The sequence below is a fragment of the Eptesicus fuscus genome, chromosome 24, assembly GCF_027574615.1.
Source record: "Eptesicus fuscus isolate TK198812 chromosome 24, DD_ASM_mEF_20220401, whole genome shotgun sequence".
Lineage (NCBI taxonomy): Eukaryota > Metazoa > Chordata > Mammalia > Chiroptera > Vespertilionidae > Eptesicus > Eptesicus fuscus.
Window position 1 is genome coordinate 4,030,943 of NC_072496.1, and position 22,707 is coordinate 4,053,649.

Sequence of the window (22,707 nt, forward strand, 5' to 3'; positions counted from 1 at the left end):
CTCCCCCTCCCTCTCTCTGAAATCAATACAAATATATTCTTTAAAAAAAACATGAGACAGTCAGCAGAAGGAGGAAGGTCGCATCCAGGACCCCAGGGGCCAGAGGAGGTTTAGGGACACGGAGCACTTGGCGGGAGCCAAGCCCCACACGGGCTGAGCCGCGGCCTTGGCAGAAACTCTCCTGGAAAAAACAACCCAGGAGCGTGGCCGCGGGCCTCCCCTCGGAGCCAGAGAAAACATTCTGGAAGTCCTTTCAGCTCTGTCCCGGGAAACAAAGAGGCGGGTTTAAAAAACAAAAAACCCACAAAAACACAGGCGTGGACCCTGAGCCCAGGTGCTGGCTGGCAGGACTGGCGGGGTTAAGGCGTCGGTGAGCAGAACACAGTGAGAGGGGCGGGTCCATCACGCTGGGGCGCGACCCCGGGGTTCACGCAGCTCTGGGCTGGAGGTGGGGGGGTGGGGGGCGGGTGCAGGGGCCGCCCTGCTCCCCGGGGCCGCCTGGGAGCCATGCCCACTGGAGCAGCAGGGAGCCTCGAGGTCCTTCTCCCACCGGGAGACGCCGTTGCTATGACGACAGAGGTCTCCACGTCCCCGCAGACACTGGGCTCCTGAGCTCCTGCGAGCGGGCGGGCGGGGCTCGGGAGGGTCCGTGATGCCCGGAAGGCGGACCGGCCGGGGGGGATGAAGGAGCCCCAGCCAGGGTCGGGCTGGAGGGTCCTTGCAACTAATCAGGGTCCTCGAGTGACGGACCCTGCCGGCATGCTGATGCCACCTTGCTGAGGACATCCCCAACCACCACCCATCCAAGGTCATCCAAGGTCATCCATCCAAGGAAACCCACAAGGAGAAAAAGGGGGGTGGGGGTGGGGAATGAAGGAGAAGGAGAGGGAGGGAGGCCACGTTTGTCACCTCTGTGACTGGTGGACAGAGAGCCCTTTCTCGGAGGCGGGGAACCCCCTGCGGCCGGAACACACGTTGGAGTGACAGGACGCGCGACAGGAATGCCCGACGGTCTTGACAAACCCCAAACGCGACACGTCGGGCGTCAAGTCGTGGAAAATGGCAAAGTCGTCGGGTCTTAGCAAAAAGGGGGGAGATCCGGAAATCTGGACTCGGCGATTCTCTACCAGTTTCCAAAAGATTAAAAAAAAAAAAAAAACTGCGTACAGAGACCGGGGGAACGCCCCACGGAAAGGCTGCCCGCTCCACCGGCCCCGCCGGCCGCACCGCGGCGGGGATCTCCGGGGGTTCTTGGTTTTTCGGTGGGGTTTGTGCGCGTGCGTCTGGCACGGTTTACCAGTTGTCCAGGAAATCAAACCCCGTCTTCAGGATGACGCTGCTGGCGCAGACCTGCGGGAGAGACAGAAACGCCCGCGGGTGAGCAGGCGGCCTTTTTTTAGCGCCGCGTAACCTAAAAACGGCGCCTCATTTAACATGACCCAAATGAGGGAGCCGGCTTCCGTGGGCGAGGCTCCCTGACCGCAAGTGGCCTCGGCGCTTGGAACCGGAAAATCTTAAAATCAGATTCAGTGCGACCGACGTGCCTCGAGGTGGGGCTGGGGGGACGAGAAGACATAAACCAAAGAGCGTGTGTACTTACAGCTCACAGCCCATGGACACGGGCAAAAGGGGGGTGAGGACCGGGGGGGATGGGTAGGGGCTGGGAGAGGGAGGAATGGGGGGAAGGGGAGATATCTGTAATACTATCAACAATAAAAATTAAAAAAAAAAAATCAAATTCAATGCTAGCTACACTCGGCCCGGATCCACTCTCCTCTCTGTCCCCAGACATGCCTGTGAGCAGCTGCTAGACCAACCTACACAGCAAAGACAGGCATGTGTACATGTAGTCATCACGGAATAAGAGAACACGTTACAAATAGTCTTTCTGATGTAACACACACACACATACACACACATGCACACACACACGTGCACACACACACACGCACACACACGCACACACACACAGCTTGCAAAGCTGAGAGAATAAAAAGTGTGGGGAGGCCGGCGGGCATGGCTCAATGGTTGAGTGTTGACCTATGAACCAGGAGGTCAGGGTTCGATCCCCGGTCAGGGCACACGCCCGGGTTGCGGGCTCCATCCCCAGTGTGGGGCGTGCAGGAGGCAGCCGGTCCATGATTCTCTCTCATCGTGGATGTTTCTGTCTCTCTCCCTCTCCCTTCGCTCTGAAATCAATAAAAATATATTTTTTTTTAAAAAAGAGAAAAAAATAACAAGCATTGGCGAGGATGTGGGGAAACCAGACTCTTCCTTGTGGGAATGTGAACGGGTGCTCCTCAGAGTTACACGCGGAGCCACCACCTGCCCCCGCGATGCCGCTTCTGGGATCTACCCCGGGGAACTGGAGCCCTGGCCGGTGTGGCTCAGTGGACAGAGCGTCGGCCCTCGGACTGAAGGGTCCTGGGTTCGATTCCTATCAAGGGCACGTGCCTGGATGGCGGCTCCATCCCCGGCCCTGGTGGTAGCTTGTGCTGGAAGGCAACCAATGGATGTGTCTCTCTCACATCGATGCTTCTCTCCCTCTCTCCCTCCACTCTCTCCGGAAAAATATCCTATCCTGGGGTGAGGATTAACAAAACAAAACAAAACCAAACCAAATAAAACCACGAAAGCAGGACCTCGGACAGGTCTGTGCTCACGATTCACAGCATCCCGGAGGTGGAAACGCCCAGGTCCCTCCCAGAGCAAGGCCCACCCGCCCGCAGCGGGACCCCCCACCTGTGCAGCGCCGGGTTCGGAGAACAGCTCATCCGCCGCCGTCTCCCCATCCATCGGGCCGGCCGCGGGGGAGAGCGGCTTGCCCACGGGCTCCGAGGGGGCGCCTTCCTCGGACGCCCCGGTGCCCGCCTGCACGGGCGGGGGTCCCTGGGGCGGGACGCCGGCGCCGGGAAGGGCCAGCGGCTCCGCGCGCAGGTGGCCGGGCCGCTCCGCCTTGTCCTCCTTGTCCCTCGGGGCGGGGTCTGGCCGGTAGCTGGCGGGCCGGACCTTTTCGCCCTTCTCCATGGACTTGATCTGGCTGGGGGTCAGCGAGGGGAACTCGGCCTCGGGGCCCTCCCCGCGGGACCGCTCGGCGTTGATCTTCCAGAAGGTGGCCTCCTCGTCCTTCCGGGCGGGGCCCAGGGCGTCCAGGCTGGAGGACTTGCCGCCCTGGGCCGGCCGGAGGGCCTGGGGGCCGGGCTCCTGGATGGATAAGGAGGAGATGCTGAACTCCATCTGGCTCTGCCGCGGGGCACGGGGGGGAGAGAACAGAGAGGACCCTTAGAACCCCGGCGACCGGCACGCAGCGCACACAGCCCCCAGCCCGGCAGCGAGAACCAAGCTTGGTGGTCCGTTTTCTAGAACTTTCTCTCTCTCTTTTTAAAATATTATCTGCATTGATTTCAGAGAGGAAGGGAGAAGGAGAGAGAAATAGAAACATCCATGATGAGAGAGAATCACGGATCGGCTGCCTCCTGCACGCCCCACACTGGGGATCGAGCCCGCAATCTGGGCATGTGCCCTGAATTCGAATGGAACCCTGACCTCCTGGCTCATAGGTCAACGCTCAGCCACTGAGCCACGCCAGCCGGGCCTCCATTTCCTGTATATGGGCTCCCGATACGGGTAACAGAGAAGCCCAAGTCCTGTGATGAGACCCAGGGTGGTGACAAGGCCACAAAGAACTCAAGTTCAAATCCCAAGCACAGAGCCCTGGCCGGTGCGGCTCAGTGGGTAGAGCGGCGGCTGCCCACGGACGGAAGGGTCCTGGGTTCGATTCCGGTCAAGGACGCGTACTCAGTTGCGGGCTCGAACCCAGACCCCGCCTGGGCCGTGTGCGGAAGGCAACCAACCCACGTGTCTCTCTCACCTCGATGTTCCTCTCTCTTCCCCTCCCTTCCACGCTCTCTAAAAACCAATGGAAAAAAAAATAATATATATATATATATCCTCGGGTGAGGATTAACAACATCCACCGCAAAAAGCCAGGGGCCGCGGGGAGGGGCGTCCGCGTGGACAGCCCGCAGCCTTGTCCGCAGCCCGACTCCTAGGTGAAGTGTGTCCGGGATCTCACTGGATTTTTACAAGCCTGTTTCTGAGTAAACCATCTGCACCCAGGGCCTTTTCCAAGTTCCAGGACAGAATAGATACAGAGATGATGGTCGCTTTAAATAAGCAAATGGCTAAAAACCAAAAAACTACAAAAAAAAACAACCCGACTCCGAGAACAGAGCCGACTTTGATGTGGAAATTGCAGTGTGAGGACAAGTGAGGCCTCCGTCAAGCCCCCGGCTTTTTTGGGAGCAGGAATTCCTCCCGCGGGGACCCTGCGGAGAAGCCTCCGGAAAGCCAGGCTGTTGGCCTGCGTGGAGGGGAGGGGGAGGGGAGGGGACGCTGGGCCGGGCCAGAGGCGCCGGGAGGGGCCCAGGCTGCGTGGGCGAGTGGGAAGGACACGCGGGCAGCACTGGGCTGGGTGTGACCTCCTCGAGCGGGGACGGGCCTGCTCCCTCGGCCCCTCGGGCACACGGGGACCCGTCCCCGCTCCTCCCGGGAGGGCGTCCCCTGGCGAGCAGAGAGGGCACTGCGGGCTGACCAGGTCTGGGGGCTTTGGGATGAAGATGGAGGAAAACATCCCGGAGGAAAACATCCCTGGGTATCTGACCCGGAGTCCGATCCCCCAGGCAGACGTGCAAATAAGATAGGACCACAACCTCCTTTAAAAAACAGCCCCTCCTGGCCCGGCTGGCGTGGCTCAGTGGTTGAGCGTCGACCTATGAACCAGGAGGTCACGGTTGGATTCCTGGTCAGGGCACATGCCCGGGTTGCGGGCTCCATCCCCAGTGTGGGGCGTGCAGGAGGCAGCCGGTCCATGATTCTCTCTCATCATGGATGTTTCTCTCTCTCTCTCCCTCTCTCTCCCTCTTTCCTCTCTGAAATAAAAAATATATATGTTTGTAAAACAGTCCTCCTTGACCAACTGTGAGGGTGCCGGCTCTCCGCCCACAGCCCCCCCAGATCGAGGGGTTTGTTTTTAGTGTTTAAGGCGCACCCCGCTGGGAAGGCCCCGGAGGAAGGGAGAGAGGGAGATGGGTCTTTTCTCCTGTTCGATCTCGTCTCCCTGGGTCTCAGGGCTCCAGCATTCCGAGACGGAGCGGGTCTGGGCCTGCCCGGGGCTGTGACCTCCTCCCCTCCGACCTGCCTCTGAAGGTCACGCCGCACGGCAGGTTCTGACAGGCAGGGCCCGTCGGGCCGGGGGACAGACCAGAGCGCGGGAGAGGGGCAGCCCTGGTGGGGGACATCCTCTGCACCCCGTGGTGAGCGCCCGAGAGACCATCAAGCTCCAGGGGCGATTTTCTCATTTCTGGGAAGAGAGTCCGTTTTCCAGGTGTGGAGAGAGCATCCTTGGGGGAGGAGGTGACCCCGCCCCGGACCGCGGTGCAGAGCCACGGGGAGCCCCCCGCCCGGGGAGACGGATGGGTGAGACGCAGCGGCCGCGGACGGCCGGGCAGGTGGGTAGGAGGTCCAGGTAGCCCTCCATTTATTTTTTATTTTTAATTGATGTCAGAGAGGAAGGGAGAGGGACAGACACATCAACGAAGAGAGAGAGCATCACGGATCAGCTGCCTCCTGCACGCCCACACTGGGGATCGAGCCTGCAACCCGGGCCTGTGCCCTTGACTGGACTTGAACCCGGGACCCTTCAGTCCGCAGGCCGACGCTCTATCCGCTGAGCCACACCGGCCAGGGCTGGCCTTGGATGTTTGAGAGGAGAGATGAGGGGTGAATAGGAAGCTCTCTCCCATCGGCGATGCTGACAGCCCCACCCGCAGTGTCCAAGCCCCACCAAGGAGCCGGCTGGGGAGGGTGTGCAGGGGGAGGGGTGGGGCGGGGGGAGTCGGTCCAGCCGGGACAGGGTGTCAGTGACCCCAGGGGGAACCGGGGCTCGGCTGGCCATGTCCGTTCTAAAAACAGAAAGACCACAGCGGAGCCCAGTGTCTATTTTTGGGGCCCACTCACTGCCGAGGAATGTGTAAGGTCCCAGGGACGGCGCGCAGGCGGCCAGAACCAACTGTTTGGCTTGGCGGCCTCGGCGGAGCTGGACGCCGAACAGCGGCTGCGGCGACGCCGTCGGGAGGGAGGGACCAGTTTTCTGGAGCAAATCCTAATAAATCCACGAACCCCTGAACGTCCACGCTCTCCGCGTCCCGCCAAAGAGGGGAGAGGACGGAGAAGAGGGGGAAATAGGGCCCGGCCGGCCGGCGTGGCTCAGTGGTTGAGCGTCGACCTATGACCCAGGAGGTCAGGGTTCGATTCCCGGTCGGGGCACAGGCCCGGGTTGTGGGCTCGATCCCCAGTGTGGGGCGTGCAGGAGGCGGCCAATCCATGATTCTCTCTCATCATTGATGTTTCTATCTCTCTCTCCCTCTCCCTTCCTCTCTGAAATCAATAAAAAAATACTTTTTTTTTAAAGGACAAGTCCAGACATCTTGGGGATGGAAAGTACAGTGGGGGTGGGGGTGGGGATGGGGGTGGGGTGAGCGACCAGCCCAGAGGCCGGGAATGCCAGGCATGCTCTGGGCTCCCGCCCCCTCCCCCCTCCCGGGAGCATTCCAAGTGCTGGGTTTTTTCCTCTCGAAATACCAGGAGCCTGAGAGAGGCGTCCACCGCGGGGTCCCAGGGGCACCCTCCCCACCCCCGCTCGCCTGCCAGGCCGACAGGAGGGGGAGGACGCCGGCCCGACCACCCCCACCCCAGTTGGGCCCCTGCAGCCTCCCTCTGAGCCCCGCTCCGAGCCTCCTTCTCTGATGGAGAAGTCAGAACAGAGGCACCTGGGTCAGCCTGGGAGGGAGGAGGGACGGGGAGGGAGGATGGGGGTCAGCTGGGAGGGAGGATGGGGGTCAGCTGGGAGGGAGGATGGGGGTCAGCTGGGAGGGAGGAGGAGCCAGGGAGGGAGGATGGGGGTCAGCTGGGAGGGAGGAGGTTCGGGGAGGGAGGATGGGGGTCAGCTGGGAGGGAGGAGGGACCAGGCGGGGAGGATGGGCTGGAAGACAGAGGGATCCCAGGAAGCTGGTGCTACACGGAGACCAGTCAGTGCCCCCATCAAGGGCTCTCCTGCTGAGAGCTGTGCTTCACGACCTCTGAACCCGAGCACTGGGCAGCGACCTCTGAACCCGAGCACTGGGCAGCGACCTCTGAACCCGAGCACTGGGCAGCGACCTCTGAACCCGAGCACTGGGCAGCGACCCCAGTCCCCACAGGGCACCAGCTCGCTCTCTGCAGGGGGAACCCCGGGGGCCGGCCTAAAGGAGGGAGCCCACAGAGGCGCCCTGGGGCTCTCAGCTCTGCCCGCACAGCGACCGTGACCGCGACCGCGACCGCGTGGCCGGGGTCCCCGGCCTCAGGTGTCCGACCATCAGCCCGAGCGGCAGAGCCGGGGCGCTGGGGGCACGCAGGCAGCCCGCACGCAGCAGCGGCTGACCTGAGTCGTCGGGGAGGACGGGAGCGTGCAGGTCCCAGCAAGTCACACACGTGTGGCGGGCGGCGGCAGGGACCGCTGTGCGGGCAGCCCTGCTCCTGCGGGTTCTGCCACCGCCCGCGGCTCCCCTCACCGGGCTGTTCCCACTGTGTGTGGGATTTGTGTTGATGTCAGAGAGGAAGGGAGCGGGAGAGAGAGAGATAGAAACATCAACGATGAGAGAGAATCATGGGTCGGCCGCCTCCTGCACGCCCCACCCTGGGGATCGAGCCCGCAACCCAGGCCTGTGCCCTGACCGGGAATCGAAACCGTGACCTCCTGGTTCATAGGTTGATGCTCAACCACTGAGCCACACGGGCCGGGCTCCAAAGGGGCTGCCCAGCCTGTAAGCCAGAAGGCAGAGAGTGGCCAAGTCCGGTCGCAGGGGGCGGGTGGCTCCGAGCCTAAGGCTGGGAGGGGCAGGGGGAGGGGGACTTCCTGGAAGTGGCCCTTGACTCATTGGGACACAGGACACAGGTGGGGACAAGCCTGGGAGGGGGAGGGGCCTCGGCTCTCTGGAATGCCCTCCACAGGCTCAACCCGAAACCACCCACGCCCGGCCCCCAGGTCAGCCCGAAGGTGAGGACGCGGCTGGGAAACCAGTGGCTCCGTGCGGAGAGGAGAGGGGACAGGCCTGGGCGGAGAGCGCTGACCCACAAAGACGCGCCCGGCGGCCGGGACACGGTGACGACGGGTGACAGACCAACTTGATTGTATCGCGCCTTCTCAAGTCACCGGGCTCCCGAGGGACCGGCTGGCGTCTGCGGGCGGTGACGGCCAGCACGAGGGGGACCCCCGCTGGCCCCGCACCCGCGGACTGTTCTCAGGGCCTTTTCCGGCACCTCCCCCTCACGTTGGCCCCGGGAGGGAGCCGAGTCCCGTGCCAACAGCTACCTGGGCACCGCCCCCAATCCTCCTCCAGTTAAAAGCAGACCAAACGGGCCCGGCCGGCATCACTCCGGGGTTGAGGGTCGACCTACGAACCAGGAGGTCACGGTTCGATTCCCGGTCAGGGCACGTGCCTGGGTTGCGGGCTCGGTCCCCAGTGTGGGGCGTGCAGGAGGCAGCCGATCCATGATTCCCTCTCATCATTGCTGTTTTAGCTTCTCTCCCTCCCTCTCCCTTCCTCTCTGAAATCAATAAACATATATTTTAACCCTTTGCACTCGGATGTCGAGTGTGACTCGACATGGTTAGCATTAGAATAAAGGAATCGAGAAAAAAGCAAGCGAGTGCAAAGGGTTAAAGAATCCTATATAATAAAAGGCTAATATGCAAATCGACCGAACAGTCGCTATGATGCACACTGACCACCAGGGGGCAGGCGCTCAATGCAGGAGCTGCCCCCTGGGGGTCAGTGCGCTCCCACAGAGGGAGCACCGCTCAGCCAGAAGCCGGGCTCATGGCTGGCGAGCACAGTGGCGGTGGCAGGAGCCTCTCCCGCCTCCACAGCAGCGCTAAGGATGTCCGACTGACGGCTTAGGTCAGCTGCCTCCCATCCCCCCTCCCCCAGGCCTAAGCTATCAGTCGGACATCCCCTGAGGGCTCCTGGACTGCAAGAGGGCGCAGGCCGGACTGAGGGACCCCCCGAGTGCGTGAATCTCGTGCGCCGGGCCTCTGGTAAAAATAAAAAATAATTAGCCGAAACCAGTTTGGCTCAGTGGATAGAGCGTCGGCCTGAGGACTGAAGGGTCCCAGGTTCGATTCCGGTCAAGGGCATGTACCTTGGTTGCGGGCACAGCCCCAGTAGGGAGTGTGCAGGAGGCAGCTGGTCGATGTTTCTCTCTCATCGATGTTTCTAGCTCTCTATCCTCTCTCTTCCTCTCTGTAGAAAATCAATAAAATATATTAAAAAAATAATAATAATAAAATAAAATAAAATAAAATAAAAAATAATTAAAATGAAAAGCTCCGCTCGCAGCTCTGCCCCACAGAGCAAGCCCTCAGAGCTGAGCCTGCCACACCCCAGGCAACCAGAGGGGTGCTAACTCCTCACCAGCCCTCCCCCTTCCTCGGCTCCCCCTCTTCACCCTCCCCCCCCGCCCCCCGCCGTGTGGGGCCGCTGCCTTCTGAGTCCGGCCAAGGCTGCACGGGACATACACGAGGACGCTGGTCCTCCTGAGAGGCCAGGCACGTCCGGATCTCATCCAACTCACCCTCGTCTCCCAGGAGAAAGGGGCCGAGTGCTCGTCCTGCCAGGTTATGTCCTGAAACGAGAATCCAAGAGGAAACCTGAGCCTCGAACCCGAACGCCCCCCGGCCAACGTCTGCCGGGGCCGCGGGGGGACCGACCTTTAGGAACCATCCAGGCCCCGGCTGGGAGCAGGCCTGGCGCTGGGACGCCCTGGGGCAGGCAGTGCTGACCGCGGTCTGGCTGTCCCCCCCCTTCCCGAGGCCGCGGGGGTGCACACCGCTCCCGGGCCAGGCAGACTGTGCTGACCGCCGGGGGGGGGGGTGTGGGTGGGGGGGCCAGGACAGATGTTGGGTGGAAAGGGAAGGGGCGTTAGGGCCCGGGGCTCAGCCCTACGAGCCGAGGGGCCATGGGATGACGATTAGCCTTTTGAGCCTCAGTTTCCTCGTCCGTCAAACTGAGGGGGCAGGAATAGCGAGGACGGTGAGAGACAGCCATCACGCTCTGTGAGCCGCGATGGCGTCGTTCTGATTAAAGGCCCGCGCTCACCTGGCTGGGAGTAGCCGTGGGACCTGGGAGCTCACCTGGAAATGTGGCCCATCCTCCGATTGACAACCTTGTTGCAGAGACCAGAGCCGCCCGCCCTTTGAAGACCCCCAGCCCTTTGCACACCCCCAGGCCTTTGCCAATGCCCGGCCCCCATTCCCTGGAAACTGCCCATTTGACGTACCCTTTTGCCTCCTTCCCCGTGTCATCTTCGTCCTCCCACCCAATATAAGCAGCTGGCTTATGGGGAGCAGAGCGGATGTTTGTGGGTGCCCTGCTGCTCTCCTCGCTGCCGGCAGGACTGGAATACACGCTCATGTATGACTCAACCCTGTCTCTGCTGAACTGGCTCAAGTCGTGACAGGCAGCCGGACCCCTGGGTCGTCCGGTTACAAAAGGAGACGCGGTCTCCCCTCGCAGGGCTGTGGTGAGGGGTCCGCGGGGTAAGAGCAAGAGAGGCCCAGCAGGGACCTCCCGCCAAGGCGGATGCCGCCGCGCCACCGGCCTCCCCACGCTGCCTCGCGGGCGGGGATCTGCAAGGCCCCGGGCGGCACAATCCGCGAAGAGAAGGCGTTTAATGCAAGTGCCTGACCATGACGCGCACGCTGACACCACTGCCCGCCCGCCCCGCGCAGAACGTGCTGGAGAGAGCCCTTCAGAGCCGGCGCTGGGAGCCGGGCCGCGGACCCACTGTGGGCCCCTGATCGAGCCTGCAACCCGGGCATGTGCCCTGACCGGGAATCGAATCGTGACCTCCTGGTTCACAGCTCAGCGCTCATGCCCAGGTTGCAGGCTCAATCCCTAATGGGGGGCGTGCAGGAGGCGGCCGATCCAGGATTCTCTCTCGTCATGGATGTTTCTCTCTCTTTCTCTCTCCCTTCCTCTCTGAAATCAATAAAAATATATTTATAAAAAAGTTTATAAAAATAATAAAAATGGGAGGGAGCGTGGGCCACCGCCCTCCCGTGTGGAATGTCCGTTAAACCCGAGTTATTTTCATTTACAAACTCCTTCCCTCCTAAAATGGCAATGGGCTGCTCGGAGGAATGCGCCTTAGCCAGCCTCTAGGACCCGGAGTCTGCAGCTGCGGGCTCCTGGGTCTGTCCCTGTGCGGGTGGGTGGGTGGGGGTGGGGGTGCGGGGGGGGGGGGCGGGGGGGGGGGGCAAAGTGCAGTTGAGCTAAATGACCCGAAGGTCCTACAATGCTATGATCTCAGAAATCAGGGAACAAGAGGGACCTTGTTGGCAGATGGGAAAACAGAGGCGGCTGATGGACTAACTCCTTTCACCTCGATTTGGGCCTGGACCAAGTGAAGGGGATTCGGGGGGGGGGGGGGGGCTCCTTCTGTCCGGAGGTGGGACAGCCCAGCGGCCACCTGGGGGGGCGGGACAGGGGGAGTGTGTGCAGGGGCAGGGGCGGGCGCGGGGCCCCTGGCCAAGGGCAGGGCACCCCGGGGCTGCACTCCCCTCCTCGTGGGACACGCTCTCCCTTCTAAACATCAGTGATGCAGGCCGAGTCCCTCTGCTGAGCCGGCTCACGTCGGGACAGGCAGCCCGGACCCCTTAGCTGTCCGGTCCCAGAGGGTGACTGAGTCCGGGACTCTCAGCACCAAACACTCGGCCTGGAGCTCGGAGAGCCAGCCGTCTCCCCGTCACAGCCGGCGGGGAGCTGCTGAGCCAAGGGGGTCAGCCGGGGAGAGCGTCTCGCTGCGATTTCTCCCCAATTTGGTGTCAAGTCGATAGCCTGCTGTTTGCTCCCGCAAGAAACTGAGTCAAGGGGCACATTCCTGAGATTGCTGCCATTCTGAGCTCATAAAAAAATAATAAAGTGCCTGACAAAAATAAACATGCCACACAAAAATGCGGCCGAAGCTCTGATGTCAGCGCTGGCCGCACGCTCCAGCCCTAGGCAGCGCGGGCGGCCGGAGCGGGCTCCCAGGCAGTGGGGGCGAGGGGGGCCAGGGGGGGGGCGGGCAAAGCTGCATCAGAACCGGACCCGCCACGGCCCTGATTCAGGGCGTCACCGGGGGCCTGGATGGGGCTACTGTTCCCACCCCCCCCCCCAAACACCCCTCCCTGCAGCCAGCGCTCCACATCCCACAGGAAATGTCATTCCTGCAATTCCACTTCTAAAGGGTCTGGGTATTTCACTTTTGAGATTTATCTGGTTGCAAGTAACTTCTATAATTGGCTATGATTTGTTTTAAATATGTTTTTATTGATTGCAGAGAGGAAGGGGCAGGGAGAGAGAGATAGAAACATCCATCATGAGAGAGAATCATCGATCGGCTGCCTCCTGCACGCACGCCCCCCGCCCCCCTTACTGGGGATGGAGCCTGCAACCCAGGCATGTGCCCTTGATCAGAATCGAACCTGGGACCCTTCAGTCTGCAGGCTGACGCTCTATCAACTGAGCCAAACCAGCTAGAGCTGACTGGCTATGATTTTTTTTTTTTTTAATTTTGTTGTTTTATAAATCCTCACCCAAGGATATTTTTCCATTGATTATTAGAGAGAGTGGAAGGGAGGGGGAGAGACAGAGAGAGAGAAACATCCATGTGAGAGAGACACATCGACTGGTTGCCTCCGGCACGCACCCCCGACCGGGACTGGGGATCAAGCCTGCAACCCAGGTACGTCCCCTTGACTGGAATCGAACCCAGGACCCTCCCGTCCAAGGGCTTAAGCTCTATCCACCGAGCCAAACCGGCCAGGGCTGACTGTCTCCGGTTTATCTGTGAGAGTCACGTCTATTCCAAATACATCCGAAAGGGAGACGCTCCGGACCGAGCGCTCACTGCGCACCTGGTGGAACCGCGTGAATATTCCCGTTCCCTGGGGGGGGGGGGGGGGCCTTGCTCAGAGACCCCGGAGCAGAGGCGTGAAAGGGAACGCCCCGATCGTGCACCGGTGGGGTCCCTCATCCTGGCCTGCGCCCCCTCGCAACCCGGAACCCCTCAGGGATGTCAGAGAGCCGGTTCCGACCTGATCCCCACACAGGCCAGGCCGAGGGACCCCACCGGTGCACGAATCGGTGCACCGGGCCTCTAGTAAAAATATAAAATAAAATGAACCAATAATGACGTCTACTAAAAAAAGAGGAGGGAGGAGTGAGGACCAATCACTACAATATGCTCTGCTTTTACCAAGTGCTTATTCTTCGGGGCTAACAGCCGCCCACGTACTTACGGGGTCCATGGTTTTCCCTTTGACTTGCAGTATATTTAACTCTGCTGACGGGAGCGCTTCCTCGAGCGGAGGACAGACGGCACTTCCGACAACAGAAAGGCGGTTCTGGCTGAGCTGCCGGGCAGCGTCCACCAGGAACACAAATGCCCGGCCCCCGCCTGCAGGGACCCCACAGAAAGCCAGGCCCACGTGGCAGTGGGAGCAGGGGGCACGTGGAGGGCAGATCCCGGGGAGTGAGCAGGAAGACAAGTAGGAAGTTTAAAAGGGCGGGTCTTGCCCGGCCGGCGTGGCTCCGTGGTTGAGCGTCGACCTGTGAACCAGGAGGTCAGGGTTCAATTCCCGGTCAGGGCACAGGCCCGGGTTGCGGGCTCGATCCCCAGGGTGGGGCGTGCAGGAGGCGGCCGATCCATGATTCTCTCTCATCGTAGATGTTTCTCTCCCTCTCTCTCTCCCTGTCCCTTCCTCTCTCTGAAATCAATTAAATGAATGAATGAAAGGACTGGTCTTATTTTTTTTTTTTTTTTTTCAAGAAATGGCTATTTTGTCCGGTACTGAGGGAACCTCTTGCTTAGAGTGTAAAAGTGACTCCTGCCAATCCAACGGTGACTCCAGACCAGCCAGGGTGCTCTCAGCGGCCCCCTCCCTGTCTGACGGCCAACTAGCCATTTCACTTCTCTGCCAAACCTGTTCCCCGGCAGCCGCGGGGGCCGGGGAGGGGCCTGTGCTGCTGGCTTTTCTCCCAGGAGCCCCAGGGGCAGGGGACCTGCCAGGTGCTGCTCTGGGTAGAGGAACCCCCCCTCCCCCCCCCCCCCCCGCCCGCCGCCATCTGCAGGGCAGCTTGTGCCACTGGCTCTGGACTCGCAGCCACGTTCTCAACTCCTGCCCAGAGCCCGGGCTCAGGACGCCAGGGCAGGGACACAGAGCCACACCATCCTGTCGTCTTTTCTAAAAAATCCACAGATCTGCCAGACGGCGGTGGGGACCATAATGACACATCCACATTCTTAAAAAAACAAAAAACAAAAAAACGAAACAAGTCCAGGATGCTGAAAAGCAACTCTCAGATTTCCCTTTTGCTTTTTCTGCCAAAGGCGGCCCTAGCCGGTTTGGCTCAGTGGTTAGAGCGCTGGCCCTCGGACGGAAGGGTCACGGTTTGATTCCCGGCCAAGGGCATGTACCTGGGTTGCGGGTTCGATCCGGGGCTCCGGGTCGGGGCTCGAGCAGGATGCAACCAGTCCATGTGTCTCTCTCACATTGATGTTTCTCTCTCTCTCTCTCTCTCTCTCCCTCTCCTCTCACTTAAAATGCTGCTATGGGGCCCGGCCGGCGTGGCTCCGTGGTTGAGCGTCGACCTGTGAACCAGGAGGTCACGGTTAGATTCCCGGTCAGGGCACATGCCCGGGTTGCAGGCTCGATCCCCAGGGTGGGGCGTGCAGGAGGCAGCCGATCCATGATTCTCTCTCAGCATGGATGTTTCTCTCTCTCTCTCCCTCTCCCTTCCTCTCTGACATCAATAAAGAAATAAATATATATTTTTAAATGCTGGGAGATGGGGACCCCAAACCCAAGACTGACGACAAAGCCCAGGCTCTATCTCACACAGACTTAGGGACACACTGGGGACCCACACACCGGGTCCTCTTACATCTCCTACTAACAAGGCCCATCCCTCCTCCTGGGCGTGAGACCACCGACTCCAGCCTGGTGCTGCTAGAGCAGGAGCTGGGGTTCCCCGGAGCACCCACCTGTCAGAGGTCCGTCCGGGGGTGCCAGGGCATCGAGCTGGTAAGGAACCGGAGGGCCCCGGGGAGCATTCTCCCAGCTGTGGTGGCTTCGGGGCCCCTGGGACCCCGTCAGAAGACAGATCACGTGGGAAGGGACCGAGTGCCCTGGTCAATCCGATTTGGGGCCCTTTTGGACAAATCTGGGGCCACCATGAGGCCTGCTCTATCCAGCAGCCGATGCAGGGGTCCCCCGCCCCCTTGTCCTTATCCATCACCTTTCGTGCCCGGGCACCAGTCCTCCGCCATGAACGGCCCTCCTCCCGGGCCCGAGACCACCGTCTCCACTCTGATGCCAACCTTTCGCCAGCTCTAGGCGACGCATTTTTATTTATTTACTTATTTTTAACTATATTTTCATTGATTTCAGAGAGGAAGGGAGAGAAAGAGACAGAAACATCCATGATAAGAGAGAATCACGGATCGGCTGCCTCCCGCACGCCCCACACTGGGGATGGAGCCCACAACCTGGGCCTGTGCCCTGACTGGGAATCGAACTGTGACCTCCTGGTTCATGGGTCGCCGCCCAACCCCTGAGCCACGCCGGCCGGGCTAGGGGATGCATTTTCAATTCCATATGGTGCCGTGAAGCCACGGCCACTGCAGGCAGGAAGAGACCCTGGACAATGTCCCCTGGCCTCTCCTCAGAGGCCGTGTCTGTGTCTGTGCTGAGCTGGGCAGGGCCTTAGCCGCCTGCTCTCGGCCCGTCGGGCACAGCCCAAGGCCGACAAACAGGGCAGGTTTGGTCTGGAAGCGCCTGCAGGTCCGGCCGGAACAGTTCCGCTTGTTCTTAAATCACACCCCCCGATGTGCACGTTCACCGAGGGCTCAGCCGGGCACCCGGTGCAGGAAGGACAGTCCCACGTGAACGTGGCCACATCTTCCTCATCAGGGACCCTGGGCCCTCGTCTGGCCGGGGCTTTCTGACGGTGAGCAGGCCCGTGGGTATATTCTTAGCCAGACCCCAAACTGAGGGGGACTGACAGTCACTCGCCAACATTTGGTTTGGTTTTTGTTTGTTTTTTGTTTTTAATATTTTTTTTTTATTGATTTCAGAGAGGAAAGGAGAGAAAGAGAGAGAATGAGAGAGAGAGGAACATCCATGATGAGAGAGAATCATGGATCGGCTGCCTCCTGCACGCCCCCCACGGAGGATCCAGCTCACAACCTGGGCCTGTGCCCTGGACCGAGAATCAAACCGTGACGTCCTGGTTCATCACAGGTCAACGCTCAACCCCTGAGCCACGCCGGCCTGGCACTGGCCAACATCTGTAAGTACAGTATTTACAGGTCAACGTCCTCTCGCATTTATTTCTCTATGACTTTTCCAGAGAGAGGAGCTGCCAGCATTTTTACCCCCCCCCTCCCCCCGCCTCTGAGCACAGACCCTGAGAACATCTTGGGAGAGATGCATATTTTCGCTCTGGAAAGGTCTCCGCTCTGGGAATATACATTTTCGACCTATACTGCCATCCCCGCGGCCTACCCCACCCTCTTTTTCCTGGCAAAGCGTCCAGAAGTTCATGTCTAATGGAGACTCTTTTTTTTTTTCCCCCCTGTAAATATATTTTTATTGATTTCAGAGAGGAAGGGAGAGGGGCAGAGAGTTAGAAACATCCATGATGAGAGAGAATCATGCACCGGCTGCCTCCTGCGCGCCCCACGCTGGGGATCGAGCCCGCAGCCCCGGCGGCACGTGGCCAGACCGGGAATCGAACCGCGACCTCCTGGTTCCTAGGTCGATGCTCAACCCCTGAGCCAGGCTGGTGCCAACCTCTCGCCAGCTCCAGGGGATGCATTTTCATTTATTTATTTATTTTTAACGATACTTTCATTGATTTCAGAGAGGAAGGGAGAGGGGGAGGCAGGAACGTCCATGGTGAGAGAGGCTCTTGGATGCTTTCAGAATGAATCCACAGCGGCCGCCTATTTCCGTCCCCCACCCCCACCCACCCCGCCACGTCCCTGGCACCCGCGTGGGCTCAGGACCACAAACCTTTTGTGAATAACAAATGTCTCCGCAGCCCAAGCCTGGAGCTCGGATGCAAACCTCCCTCCCAGCTGGAACCCCTCCCACAGCCCACAGCTTCCCTGGAAAAACTGCCCAGGCCAGGCCCTCCTCCTGCTCCCTGGCACCCCCCCAGCCTTGGCCACTGGCACCCCCAGCCTTGGCCACTGGCACCCCCAGCCTTGGCCACCAGCCCGTGCGGACCTCCTTTTTGCATCCCTCGCTCCTTCTGGCAAAAGTTGAGTTTCAAAGGCACCCCCCCCCAAAAAAAAAAAAAAATCACCCTTCGACACCTAAGGGCAGCAGGCAGGCTTCAGGTCCACAAATTTCCACGAAAAAAAACACACAACCCACGTTTCTGAGCAGCGCGGGACGCTCAGGCCCCTGTGACCGGGTGCGGGGCGCCCCTGAGCTTTTCTCGCAGAGTCTGTGTCCCCCTCAGTTCCCAGGGGGCCCCCTGGGGCCCAGCCATCCCCGTAGGGATGGACCCAAGTCCTGCAGGCGCTCCCCGAAACGCACCCCTTCGTGTTTCCGGTGGAAACCAGAGGCCACCCTGCTCACCCCCAAAACAAAGCTGGTTCCCCGGGAAACGCCCCCCTTATCTCGGAAGGCGCCTCTTCCTCCCCCTGATCTCGCTCAGCGATTTCAGGGGCCCCTCGCAGCTCAACAAACGCGACTCTAGAGCGTGCGGGGCGCCCCCCGCGGGTGGATCGGAACCCCCTCGTCCGGCTTGAACCCCGCTGTGTCCACCCTGAGCAGCAGCCCCGGGAGGTCCCGCATCCGGGGCGGCCCAGCGGAGAGTCTTTAAAGACCTCCTCCTGCTCTCGGGGAGCCCCCCCCCCCCAAACTCCCGGGGAGCCCCCACGCCGACCCTCGGCTCCCGGACCGCCGCTCGCATTCCCGCCCCCGCTGCCACGACCCGGGGCGGCTCCGCGCGGGCAGGTGCCCCCCACTTTCCCTCCCCTCCCCTCCCCCCTGGACGGGCAGCCTCGGCGCGGGGCGGGGCAAGGGTCCCGGTCCCGGTCCCGGTCCCGGCCCGGCCCGGCCGCGCCTACCTCGTCCCCGAAGCGCACCAGCTTCTGGCCCGTGGGGCCGCGCAGGCCGGGGAAGCGCGCCGGCTCCTCGGGGTCCCCGGGCGCGCGGGGCGCGGGGCCGCTCGGACCCACCAGGCACCGGTCGAGGATCGCGTCCTGCTGCGCGGGCGGCAGCCGCGCCCACTCGGGCCCGTACTTCTCGCGGACCCGCTCCTTGTCCTGCATGATCTTCCGCGCCATGGGGCTCAGCGACGAGAAGTAGGAGAAGCGCTTCCGCTCCCGCTCGTCCAGGGGCCGGTTCCCGCTCATGACGACCGAGCGCGAGGCCGCGATCGCCGCCGCCATGGACGCCATGCCCCGCCGGCCGCCGCTCCCCGCGCCCCGCCCCGCGCCCCCGCCCCGCCCCGCGCGCCCTCCCGCCCCGCGCCCCTCCCCGCGCGCCCGCCCTTCCCCCCGAGATCGGCGCCCTTCCGCCCCGGGAGCCCCGCCCTCCACGGCCCCCCACCCCCGGAGTCTGTCCTCCGCGCCCCCCACCCCCTGGGACCCCGTCCCCCTTACCCCGCGCCCGCCCCCCCGGAATCCCATCCTCCGCGCCCCCCACCCCGGGGAACCCCGCCTCCCGCCCCCGCCCACCCCCCGGAACCCCGCCCTCCGCCTCCGCCTGTGTCCCCTGAGGACACCCCACAGGTCCCGGTGTGGTCCGGGTCCGCCCTCCGGGGTTCCCGTGGTGGCCCCCACTTCTCGGGGCTCCCCCAGGCCAGCTCCGGAGGCGGCTGGCGCGGCCCCTGGTCCCCGCGGCCCGGCCCCGCGGCCGGTGGGGCCGCCATGGCGCCACGTGGCCACGTTGACAAAGGAAACTTTTCCGCCCTGGAATGTGCCCGGAGAGCCGGCGCCCAGGGACCCGCCGCCGCCCGTTCCTCCCCGTGCCCTCCCCCGTGAGCCTCTCCTGCTTCTGTTTTTAAAGGTTCTTTTTTAAAAATATTTTTTTAAATTGATTTCAGAGAGGAAGGGAGAGGGATGAAGATGGAAACATCAATGATGAGGGAGAGTCATGGATCGGCTGCCTCCTGCTCGCCCAGCTCTGGGGACCTGCAACCTGGGCATGTGCCCTTGACCGTGGAACCGTGACCTCCTGGTTCATAGGTCCACGCTCAACCTCTGACCTCGCCGGCCCGGTTCTTCTGCTTTCCTCTGAGCCCAGGACACTGGGCCATTGTCCTGGCGCGGGGAGCTGACACAGGAGGGGTGGGCAGAGGGCAGCCAGGAGGCCACTGGACTAGTGTCCGGGGTTCTAAAAAGGAACTTAGTTCCCGCTCCCCCTAAAGAGAGTTCCCCCGTCAGGGCCCGCTGCCTGCCCTGCGTTTGGCCCCTGAGATGCCACCAGGCCTCTGCTTTCTCTGATGCCACAAGTGAAATGACAGATTTATTTTGGGATCTCAGAAAGCAGGAGAGCTCAGCCGCCAGATGCTTGCCAACACCCGGGAGAGGGGCGGCCGGTTTCCCTAGGCAGAGACATCCCAACAGTGTGGGGGCCGGGTTGGTCATTTTGAAGTGTGGCCCAGACCACAAAAATCCAAGTTATACTGAGCCCGGCCGGCGTGGCTCAGGGGTTGAGCATTAACCTGTGAGCCAGGAGGTCACTGTTTGATTACTGGTCAAAGGCACACGCCCGGGTTGCGGGCTCGATCCCCAGTGTGGGGCGTGCAGGAGGCAGCCAATCAGTGATTCTCTCTCATCATGGATGTTTCTCTCTCCCTCTCCCTTCCTCTCTGAAATCAATAAAAATATATTTTTAAAAATTATACAGAGCTCTTATCCATTTTACCATCTGGCTGATTTGAACAAGACTGTAACCCTATCTCAGATGAGAATTCAGTATCATCTCTTAAAACAAAAACTGCATTTCGGCTGTTCCTTTGCTTTCAAAGTAACACTTGGGATAATTCTGAACACAATTGTACAGATAATTTACAAAGTTCTGGGGGTTTTTTGTTTGTTTTTTAATATATTTTTATTGATTTCAGAGAGGAAGGGAGAGGAAGAGAGAGATAGAAACATCAATGATGAGAGAGAATCATTGATCCGCTGCCTCTTGCATGCCCCCTACTGGGGATCCAGCCCACAACCTGGGCATGTGCCCTTGACCGGAATCGAACCCGGGACCCTTCTGTCTGCAGGCTAACGCTCTATCCACTGAGCCAAACCGGCGAGGGCCAAAGTTCTGTTTTAAATGCAAAATGGCCTTATCATCGTCTGGCCCAGGAGGTCTAAGAAAATATTTTTAGAATGTCATGAATGTAGCAAGCTCTATAATACAAGACGTTGTTATCAACAATGTTATCAACATGATATCCTGGGAACAGCCACCAGATAGAGCCTGGATTGCACAGTATGTGAAAGACTATGTATGATGAGAAGAACTTTTGGGGATTATTCTTCTCTACCAGAGGCCTGGCGCACGGAATTCGTGCATGGGTTGGGTCCCTAGGCCTGGCTGGTGATCAGGGCCAATTTTGGGGCGACCACCGGGGCAATCAGGGGGCCCTCCGCTGGCACCCGCCTTGGCTGGCCATCGCCACCAGTTGGGGCCTGAGGGCTGGGGGCAGCTCCCGTGTTGAGCGTCTGCCCCCTGGTGGTCAGCGCACATCATAGCGACCGGTCGTTCCGCCGTCCGGTCGATTTGCATATTAGGCTTTTATTGTATAGGATTGAAGTTGCTACATTTTCCCAGACAAATTCCAGTACACTAACCTGAGTCCCACTGATTTCTTCTGGGGATCCTTGTTTAGTAGGGAGTGGCATAGAAACGTGTGTTCTTGAGAGTTCATTGACATCTTGGAACTTGCTTTGAAATTCACATCGGAAACTCGGACCCCTGTGGTTTTCAGAGCAGCTGCAACGAACGAATGCTGCTTTCAGAAAAGCACGACCCGATTACGCTTTTCAGACCAAATGTAATTTATTGCCTGAGAAGTCGTGCTATAAAGATGGCCTGACAGACACAATTCAAGGACGTCAGCCAAAAAGTATGTCAAGTCCACGGTCTGGAAGATAAGGGGCAGCTAACGGGAAACGCCTTCCAGGTTATAAGACACTCGGGGAATTAAAGAACGTGGCTGAAACTGGTGGGGAATGAATATGCATATTCATGCACTCCCGGGGAGAAATAAAAATAGACAAATTCTAGATATGTAATAAGGTAAACTAGTGAGATGGCTCTAGTGTAAGAATTGTAAAAATTAATATAAACAGAGCCGTTTTTTAGAGAGAGCGAGGGAGAGAGAAACATCCATTGGCTGTCTCCTGCACATTCCCTACTGGGGATCGAGCCAGCAACTCGGGCATGTGCCTTCACGGGGGAATCAAATCCGTGACCTCTTGGCTGACCTCTTGGCGCATGGAACTAAGCTCAGCCAACTGAGCCACATCGGCTGGGCCCAAAGGGTGCTACTTCCTGTGTGTTCGTCCCATGGCGAGCAGTTAATCTAAATAAAGATGATAGGCCGGCTGGTGTGGGTCAGTGGATGAGCGTCGACCTATGAACCAGGAGGTCAGGGTTCGATTCCCAGTCAGGGCACATGCCCAGGTTATGGGCTCCATCCCCAGTGTGGGGCGTGCAAGAGGCAGCCGATCCATGATTCTCTCTCATCACTGATGTTTCTATCGCTCTCTCCCTCTCCCTTCCTCTTTGAAATCAATAAAAATATTTTAAAAAAGCAAAAAGATGGGGATGACAGCAGCAACCTTTTGGGTGTCATAGGAGGGAGGAGAGGCCTGGGGAAGACCCTGTGTGTGCTGTATGTGTCGTGTTCAAACACATGTCATGTTCATATCCCTGGGGCTTACGAATGGCTATTCCAGGACTGTGATCTTCCTGGTTGAAGATCAGGGCATGGCTCCTCTTCTCTCTCCGCTGCCCATCCCAACGTGCCAACGACACAGCGGAATGTCAGCCACATGTCATGTAGGCTGTTAGTACAGGTGTCTGGGGAATGGCCCGGCTCGCGTGGCTCGGTGGTTGAGCATCAACCCATGAACCAGGAGGTCAATTCCCGGTCAGGACACATGCCCTGGTTGCAGGCTCGATCCCAAGGATCCCCAGTGCAGGAGGCAGCTGAACAATGATTCTCCTCATTGACGTTTCTCTCTTTCCTCTCTGAAATCAATAAAAACATATTAAAACACACACACACAAACAGACGTCTGGGGAATGAATTTGTTTTCCCAGTTTGCGAGCCCAGTCCCCCACGGAGAAACCCTCGAGGTCATGGAAAGCCACAGGGCCAGCATCCCGGCTTCTCCGCGCCCATGACCAGCTCTAACAGTGCCGGCCGGTTGCGGAAACCGAGGGTGAAACGCCAGGCACCGTGGCAAACGATGACAGTTTGGGGCAGGCCGCCTCTTGGTGACAGGGCCGGGCAGTGTATGTGCTGGTGGACGAAGCCGCCTTCCTTACAGACGCTTTCTGTTGGGATGCGGGCAGGCCCCGAGGACGATGACTCA

General features: G+C 60.1%; 1 protein-coding gene across 4 annotated transcripts; it reads right to left on the reverse strand.

The window, feature by feature from the left end:
* C24H1orf198 (chromosome 24 C1orf198 homolog) lies at positions 1-18,585 on the reverse strand. Of its 4 annotated transcripts, none has more exons than XM_054713008.1 (4): positions 18,226-18,585; positions 9,673-9,723; positions 2,743-3,204; positions 1-1,350 (listed from the first exon to the last, which is right to left on the reverse strand). In XM_054713008.1, the coding sequence occupies exons 1-4, from the start codon at positions 18,556-18,558 to the stop codon at positions 1,294-1,296; spliced, it is 903 nt and encodes a 300-aa protein (XP_054568983.1). In that variant the 5' UTR covers positions 18,559-18,585; the 3' UTR covers positions 1-1,293. The 4 variants fall into 4 exon arrangements, with proteins under 4 accessions (XP_054568983.1, XP_054568982.1, XP_054568984.1 ...); XM_054713007.1 differs by having other exon boundaries at positions 2,743-3,243; XM_054713009.1 differs by lacking the exon at positions 9,673-9,723.
* Positions 18,586-22,707: the final 4,122 nt, after the last annotated feature.

Coding starts and splice junctions, on each gene's coding strand:
- C24H1orf198 (XM_054713007.1), bottom strand. CDS start 18,558: ATGGCGTCCATGGCGGCGGCGATCGCGGCCTCGCGCTCGGTCGTCATG. Junction 3,244..9,672: donor CTTTCTCCTGGGAGACGAGG/GTGAGTTGGATG, acceptor GCCCCGCGGCAG/AGCCAGATGGAGTTCAGCAT. Junction 1,351..2,742: donor CCGAACCCGGCGCTGCACAG/GTGGGGGGTCCC, acceptor TCTCTCCCGCAG/GTCTGCGCCAGCAGCGTCAT.